This window comes from Symsagittifera roscoffensis, chromosome 4 (assembly GCF_963678635.1).
Source record: "Symsagittifera roscoffensis chromosome 4, txSymRosc1.1, whole genome shotgun sequence".
Lineage (NCBI taxonomy): Eukaryota > Metazoa > Xenacoelomorpha > Acoela > Convolutidae > Symsagittifera > Symsagittifera roscoffensis.
The window spans coordinates 40,285,403-40,294,465 of NC_087065.1; the positions used below are offsets into that span (position 1 = coordinate 40,285,403).

The 9,063-nt window shown below is 33.5% G+C and overlaps 1 protein-coding gene across 1 annotated transcript in view; it reads left to right on the forward strand.

The window, feature by feature from the left end:
• LOC134844523 (dopamine receptor 1-like) overlaps window positions 1-8,561 on the forward strand; it is a 41,895-nt gene extending 33,334 nt beyond the window's left edge. Inside the window, exons 4-5 of the mRNA XM_063861243.1 lie at window positions 3,969-4,266; window positions 8,146-8,561. Coding sequence (XP_063717313.1) covers window positions 3,969-4,266; window positions 8,146-8,432 — 585 coding nt within the window. The 3' untranslated portion in view covers window positions 8,433-8,561. The remainder of the gene's footprint in view (window positions 1-3,968; window positions 4,267-8,145) is intronic.
• The last annotated feature ends 502 nt before the right edge of the window (window positions 8,562-9,063 follow it).

Sequence of the window (9,063 nt, forward strand, 5' to 3'; positions counted from 1 at the left end):
TAAAGCATGTAAAACTACCAATCATCAAAGACAAAAAACACTAAATATGTACAAAACTTATCTTGAAGAAAAAACGCTTTTAGATGCAACTGATTTAACTTAAGTTTCATTGCAACTGGCCTCAAAAATGGTTTTTAATGACCCTTTATGAGTAAGTAAATTTACGTTCATCTTAAAGCTTCCTTGTTGAAGAAGAAACTCGAGACCGAACTTTGGCTGACTAATTAAAGAAATCTACCTTGATAAACTTCTCACGCTGAAATACTCTTAAGTGCTCATATCCATAACCTGAAGTACCTTTGCTGTTTGTTCACAACTTCATTGTTTTGCCCCGGGGAAATAATTATCGTCACCTGGGGAAATTCGCCCGCTCTCCAAATTGATTTCTGGTTCTACCTGAATTCCAATTGTAATGATTTGTCTAAGAAAGCGAGCAGATTTTAAACTGGCAATGTCTGAAGGAGAAAAGACTACGGTTTCTGGTTTATTAGTGTTCATCGAACCATATCGTCTAATTCGCACGTCAGGGAATTGTAAATTTTTCTTATCGCAAGGCACGAAATCAGATGTATCTGCAGTTTACATACCATAGATGGCGCCTCCTCTTATATGATGGAAAATATTACTAAACCAATATCGACCAAACTCGAAATTTCACAGAGGTTACAAAATCTGGTAATTTAAGATTTCAATTCACAATTTAAGTGAATTATATGAGAAAAACTTTGAGCACCCTGTTTAACCCTTTCATCCCACCTTTTTACGCCGCAACCATAAGATAAATAAAAAATACTGAAAAATTTTAGTAATTAAAATTGATGTTACGTCCAGTTTCATGAATGTTTGTTTATTTTAGATGCATCATTTGTTGAAAAGTCTAAAATTTTGCCTGAGGAAGAAAATCGCACCGAGCACAAATTTTCCATCGTTTTTTCGAAAGACCAAAGCATTTTGATTGTGAATTTTTTTGCTTGTGCGTTCTCCAGAACGTAAAATTTATATGATGGCTCGAACCAGAGAAAACGCTGAATTTCCCAACTACCGATTAACTAGAATAACCCAACCAGATACATAACTATGGGTTTAGGAACTTAGACGATCAGAAAATAACGGAATTTGGCTGATTAAACACTGGTTGTCCGATTTAGACAATAACTTGCCTGCAAATTGCGTGAAACTTGTTTAGAGACTTATATTATCTGTTGGCTGAGTAAATAATGGTTGTCTGTAAATTCCGTTTCTTTCTTGTCGTCTAATTAGCTTGTCGTCTAATTTCCTAGGCCCCCATAACTGTACAAGTTGTAAGAATTTGAAATTTTTGTTTCTTTTTTGGCTCGTAAATGCCAAATGTAAATACTAAATGCTGTAACTTGAATCCTGTTAGAAAGTAATGAAACCAATTCGCTTGTTTCAATTCATTTCAAAACAATTTGGAAAGCAGATTTTTTGCAGGGCTTAACGAAATTGCAATCAATTTCGTTAAACCCAACTAAATAGGTCATTTTGACCAAATTTGCAGGCAAGTTTCATACACCAGAATTTCACTAAAAGTGATTACAAAAAAATCAAACATTTTTTGACTATTTTTTGATCATCGAAATTAATCTAGAAAAATCAACAAATTACGAGCATAGCTATTCTCGAGTTTTGAAACCAACATGATTTCTGTGAGACATTTTATTCTCATTGATACGTTTAATCAATCGGTGGGCTACGTCATATTTTAGCATAGAAAAAAAAACCAAGACTGCGCATATCGGCAAAGCCTTGAATGCATTTTATTTTGTATAAAATGCATTTTATTTTGTATAGAGTAATTTAAATTAAAATAATTGATAAAAACTTCAAAACAAAAGAAAAAAAATAAATAAATTTCCCCCTTACGCTATTTCAAATACCTCCCGGTTAGCATTAAATGTTTTTGTTTTTAGCTCCAGGCAACAAAAATTTCCCAACGATATAAAAAAAATCCCGTCAAAATTAGCTAGTTGAAAATTCGAATTTTGTTTGGAGAAAAAAACAGGAAAATAGTCGGAGCACTAAGAAATTCTAAATGTTTATAAAATCTATGCTCACGCACAAGTTGAACAAAACTGCTCATATCAAGGCAACGCCCTGATTGTCATGACTGTCTTCTAAGCTCTACGGAGTAGTGTTTTTTTTAAGAAATGATGAAATTTTCTTTCTAACAAAAAATTACTTTTTTGATTTTTTTTTCAAAACTATCCCCCACACTCAATTCTTAGCTCAGATGCACATTTTTCTAATTTTCGCTTATACAGAAGATTTAAGCAGACCAAATAGCAAGCTTCAATTCAATTTTCACAGGTGAATTTGTTTTCTAATTTTAGCTCAAAACCACAACATTTTTCTCATGGTTTGAAAAACTTGCAAAATCGCTAGTTAAAAAGACAAAAATTTTTATGAAGAAAAAACACGACTACCCTGATTACAAAAATATACTCTCACTTAGTTCGAAAGTGAGAACAAAGACAAATCCAATTACTAAATCTTGGAACCAAAAATCTTCCCTCTGTTCAGTTTAGCATGAGTTCGAAGGGTTAAACTAATCAAAACTCTACGTTGTGCACTAGCAAAAAATCATGACAGGATAAATGTTGCAAATGCCTGAATTTTACTAATGCCCTTAAAAAGTCTCATGAATATTTTGGCCAAAAGGTAGAGATGAACATTTGCAAATAAATAGAACTTCATTTGGTTTATTTCAAATTTTGTACACACAATGTGAATTTTGCGCGTGACTTTTGGATACATTGTGAACTTTGCACAGTACACTTAACATTAATAAGAAATTAGAAATTTTGCGCAAGGCAAAAATTGCATTCTTCACACCAAGGGTGGATCTAGGGTTTTCTCAGGGAGGATTTTCCAAAAACTTTTGACACTTTGTCGGCTTTTTTGATTTTACGAGTGCTCACAGAACATACACTATAAAAATCCTCTTTTAACAAAATTTTGTGCACTGCAGCCAAAATTTGGAAAAAATAGCAGGTACAAAACTCAATTTTGGGTTTTTTTGAAAAATTTTTAATTTTAGAAAAAATTAAAGGAAATCAGTCAAAAGTGGATGTTGTAAAATAGTAGCAAAAGTGATGAGGGGGTCAAATTCTTGAGGGGGTGGGCTTGCATCCGCTTCCTCTCTACTTAATGCGCAACAAGATTAATTTTTTTTGATCTCTTGTTGAGAAATCATCGATAAAAACTCTCTTTTCAAATGAGCTTTTTAAATGAGTCCAACCAGGGAAGCATCTAAGTTTTTCGAGGGGGTGGCGTTGCTGACCACTCTTAGGTCGACCAAAAAATACAAACAGATCAACATAATATACATTGGCATCAAAAGCATCTTCAGAAAAATTTAGGGACGGCTAGCGGAAAATGGAATAGCTTATTTGCAATAGCACCAAAGGGAGGACCATCCAATCTCTGAGGGAAAAAGGGCCTCCGCCCCTGCTTCACACTTTCATAATTTTCCAAAATTTATCGCAAAAATTATCTGTTTCGTTTTACTATCACTTCCTCCGATCACTGCGATCAGAGGAACAGAATTTCTGAAGTTGATGGTATTTGTTTTTAGTTTCCCTAGCTATCTTGAAAAACTATCTTTATTAGACCTCAGGCATCCGGTTGTTTTTGACAACTCCTGCCCGTAAAAATAACGTATTCTAGATATGAGTCTGCGCTCAAAAGTAGGAGTGGTTTTTAAGATCAGAAGTGGTTCAAATACTTACTTAAAATTCGAACGAATAAAACGATGGTAGATTTCACGTTTTAGCATGTTGATCTGACTTCTTTTATCACTCGAACCAAAAAAGACAAAATAATACACAAAATAACCATAAAAAATCAAAAGAACGTATTCCCTAAATAAATCACTTAGTTTTTAGACAAAGTTTTGTGTTTTTTTGTGTTGATTGTCCTCAGCCTGGTTCTAGTTAGAGACATTCTAGGTTGAAGAGGCAAGTCGCCATCAGCGCAAGGACGCCAACACCACCACTTACTCTAACGACATTAAACCCGACCAGAATAACGGAGGACGACATCCTCTGACGTCATCGAGGAGCAATGACGTCACAAATGGCTCGTCCTCGGCTGACAGCTCGGCACACAGTTTCTTCCGACACCTGAAACTGTGCAAGATGCTGTTCATCATTACATTTGTGTATATTCTGTCGTTCCTACCGAATTTTTTGTATGGATTCCTAGTGGCATTCGATGTCATACCATTCAACATATACTTTTACAAGGGTGAGTAGCACTACTACCTATTTTATTTTAGACCCCTTAACCCCTTCCCCCATCGGCTTGGCGATAATCAGTGACATCCATTTTATTTGATCCATTTTTTAGGCCGAGTTGAATGTCAATATAAACTTTTTAGTCAGCTAAAGCGCCAAGAAATGGGAGCTATTTGCGAAGTGCTCTTCTATACACGCTTTAGTATTTGCACCGTTTTTGTCATGAGAGAGTTAGGAAAACCATCTAGATGTTTCGTTAACATTAAAGACAAAACTCTTGAAAGTTTGTTGATAATGCGCCCATCCCCCTCGCGAACACACTAGATTAATCTCTATCAGCAACATTAAGATAAGATGTCTCCGCCCATCGCTGTTTTCTACAGGTCAGAAAAAGCTGAGTTGCCAATTTGAAATACTCTCAAGTTGCAATTAGGAATCGATATTTCATTTGCACCTTTGTAAAATTTTTCTTTTTTGTGGAGTGTTATTTGACCAAAAATTGTTTATTAAGTTTCGATTCAAAACTTTTTTGAAAAATTCAAAATTAAATCACAATTTGAAAAAAAATTTGAGGCCATATTTCTCATTGAATTATTCTTTTTTGTTGTTTTATTTTTTTCTTTGATTGGTGGGAGCAAAAAAAAATGATAGCTTTGATAATTATGCAAATGATATGGAAATTATTTTGATGAAGTAAGCAACGCTCGCTAATGAAGATTGAACAAGGTAAGGTTTCGAAGTTCCCTTGAGGATTGTTCCAATGATAGATCAGATCTTGTAAAAAGTAATCAGTGGCTTTTCTGATAGCCAAGTAATCAATCACTGCCACGAATTTTAATTCTTTCAGATGCATTTTTAAAATGATGAAGTCATTCGCAATCATCAATTTTAATCAAAGCTGGGCCATCTTTTTTTGATTTGGAAAAATTATCCTTTTTCACCAAAAGCTGCTTCAAACACTTTAGATGGCAGTCGGTAAACTCGGCGGTGCGCCTTGATTGGAACAGTTTTCCTTGGTAATAAATTGTTTTTCCAGGCAAGGGCGGATCTATGATCTTCTCGAGAAGGGGCGGCTTTTTTATCCAACCAAATTAATTTTCTAAGCTCTCACAAATCACTTAAAAGTTTTCTGAAAAAAATCAGGCCAAAAAAGGCGTTTTTAGACACTTTTTGGAATAATTTGCCCAAAAAAATGCAATTTTTCGGCGCGACCTCCTCCTTAAAAGTAGTATATTGGCACTAAAGATGCTTTTAAGAAAAATTTAGGGTTAGTCAGTTAAAAATAGATGTCCTAAAATAGTACCAATTTTTTAAATTATGATTCCAAGACTACCTTTGAGTTAAACTACTTTTAAGATTTTTAGTTAAACCAAAAAAAAATAAAACGAGATACTGCTCGTATCTTGAATAATCGTCACTTCTCTGGAAGTTTCGATTGCTCTCTAAAGTGTCTTAATACAATTTTGGATGCAAGCTTCGCAAAAATTTTGAAAAATTTATCGAAACTTACATCCATTTTATCGAAATTTTTATCAAATCAAAAATCTCTGGAAGTTTCGATTGCTCCCTAAGGTGTCTTAATTTAATTTTGGATGCAAGCTTTGCAAAAAATTTGAAAAATTTATCGAAGCTTACATCCATTTTATCGAAATTTTTATCAAATAAAAAATCTCTGGAAGTTTCGATTGCTCCCTAAGGTGTCTTAATTTAATTTTGGATGCAAGCTTTGCAAAAATTTTGAAAAACTTATCGAAGCTTACATCCATTTTATCGAAGTTTTTATCAAATCAAAAATCTCTAGAAGTTTCGATTGCTCCCTAAGGTGTCTTAATTTAATTTTGGATGCAAGCTTTGCAAAAATTTTGAAAAATTCATCAAAGCTTACATCCATTTTTTCGAAACTTTTAACAAATCTAAAATCAACAAGAGTCGCGGGTCTTATTTTAATGTGAATATTTTTATTTAGTGTTCTATGAAAATTTTCTGTTACTGCTGATTTCACTCAAAAAGTTTGTTCAATTCCACCTGCCACATTTGGACCAAAAAGGTTCTTAAACTATATGCGTATTAGTTTCTCAGACGAATCGATTCGCCGCATTTAATATGCGCTGAACAAAAACTGAGAACTTTAAGCAATTATATTATCTTGAATTAGCTGTTTTGATAATTTTCAAACCTCCGTAACTTCACATAACAAAATCATATGTCTTTTCAAATTTGGGCTCAAACCATCAATTTTTTTCTGACGGTTTGAAAAATTTAGTCAAAAATGGTTTACTAAAAATCAAATTTAGTCAATTTAGATTGGTCAACTCAGATTTGAAACTGAGTAAGAAAACTTATAAATATTCCGACCGACACTTTCTTTAAAAAATGTTTCAAAAATATTATTTCAAAAATTTTTCCAGAAGGTTGAACATTTAAGCTCAAGTTTTTCTAACAATTTTTATAAGTTAATTGAAAAAATCGGGACATGTTTCAATAGATTTGGTCAACACATTTTGCTTTATTGGGAAGTTAGGGTGCCTGAGTTCTATATGTACTGATTTCTGAGCCATATCGAATCGCCGCATTTACTACGCTACTTGTCTATTAAAAAATAGGGAAATTTGCGCGCATTGATTATCCCGACTTAGTTAATTTGTTAGTTGTCAAACTTCCATAACCTCACAAAAAATAATCACACCAGAAATATTTTTTATATGTTTGAGTTTACGCCATCAATCTTATTCCTATGGTATAAAGAACTGCCGAATACGATTAAATAAAAAATCAAAATCAGCATGAGTGAAAAAATTTGATTTATGTTGTCAATTTTTTGAAAAATCTGTTCGGAAATATAACTTTAAGTCGTTTTAGAACATTTAAATGTAAAAAGTTTATACCAAGTTTTATCATCAATTTTCATCATTTATTTAGAAAAATAAGAGGTTGTTATATTTGTTATAAAATATCTTTAAAAAATGGCCAGGCTGTGGGAGACCTAGAAATAACGAAAAAGTAAGGCTTCGCTCTCGCACTACTGCCGTTTGCATATACATTAAAAACACCTCAAAGGGAACGCCTTTATTATTTTGAGTGCCTTTAAGTGTGAAACCTCTCAATAGTTCAAAATATTTTGAAATAACACACTTTATCTCCAGGCTCTTGAATTAATTTCTAGCGACGGCAGATGGCACAAACTGATCAACGAAAAAATAACAACTTTTGTTTCTGATATCAGAAATCAATGTTAAATAATTTAAGTAACAAAACAGAGTTGGACTTTCTGTCTGCTATCAGTAGAACTTCTTTTTTTTCTTTTCAAATTTTGGTGAATATTAATTTTCGCGCCAATGGAGATTGATTTATGCTTGTATAAGAAATTGAATCATGTTTCTGAGAAAGAACGGTTCCAAGATTTTATAGGGAGGGGAGAGTGGATTTCAAAAAAAATCGACCTTTTGTTGAGGTCAAACAAATTAATTTTCTGAGCTCTTCTACATTTATATAAGGATCGTATTTAGCCAGCATTTTTGGCGCCGCTGGTGACTTTATAACAAAGGCCAAAATGACATTTTTGCTTTGTTTTGGAAGATTTTGATCAATTAAATGAGCTTTTTTTGGCGCGCGCTTTTCCTTTCCTAAAATTTAGAAAGTATTATCGCCAAAGGTGAATCCCTGAGGGGAAGAGGCGTCCCCCTAAATCCTACCCTGTTTCTGATACTAACAAACTGCATTTATAAAACTAAAATAGTTCGCTATAATAGCAAGCAGGAGCGTTTCTGCTTAAAAAGTTGAAAGTCTGACATCTTGAATAATACCTTCGTAGATATACATGTAATTCGTCGCAAAAGCTTCAACTCTAACAGGGTACAGCTCAAATTTGATTGCTCTTCTCATATTTTAGTGATTCATTTTCTGACGTATATCAACGGGGCATTTAATGCTCTCATTTATTACTCCATGAGTGTGGTTTTCAAAGATGGGTTCCACAGAACTATGTCCAAACTATTCCCCAATCTCGCATTCTCCGACCCCTCGGAAGTTGGCGAGGAGCTCTTGGACTCCAATGGAAACAAAGCAACCCAAATAGAACTGCAGCAAGAAGCTGTCACAGGAAAGAATTCGAAAACAGGGTCGTATCCAGGGAACAGATCGAATAAAAAACGACCTAAGTTTGAACTAGATGTATGAACTCTACTCCCTTCATTATAATGCATATAACTCTAATACGTACCAAAGTTTCTCGCAAACAAATGGACATAACAAATAAATTATTAAAATTTAAGTTTGAACTCATTGGTGCCAAATATAAACAAACCTCTGAAAGTCAATTATAAAAAATTTGTCAAAAAGTTCGTTTTGGAAAAACGTTGACTTTTGCAGGAGCCAAGGAGATCATAAGTTTTGCAATACTGTTTTTGCTTCGAAACTTTTTGAGATCAAAAATTATTTGAACATTTTAAGAGATATATCAAATATTCAGAATAAGACATATTCAGTAAAAGGCAACTTCTGTAATTTCTTAACAACGTTACATTTTCTAGAGTTTGAGTCGAAAAAAAATACAGATAAATGGTGAACGGATGATCACTTTTAGGGCAACCAATTTACCAGTCCGAAATTTGGTACAGCCGGACACGGAGCTGCGCTTAGCACCACACGCAGAATCTAAAAACTCAGTTGAAAATACGACAGTGATATGGAAAAACCATCTAATAAATCTGTTGACAAAATGAACTGTCGACAAGTAGAAGTTGAATGTAATATTTCAACTTTTTAAGAAGAAAAAAGCAGAAAATTGGACAGTTTTCTTCTAACAACT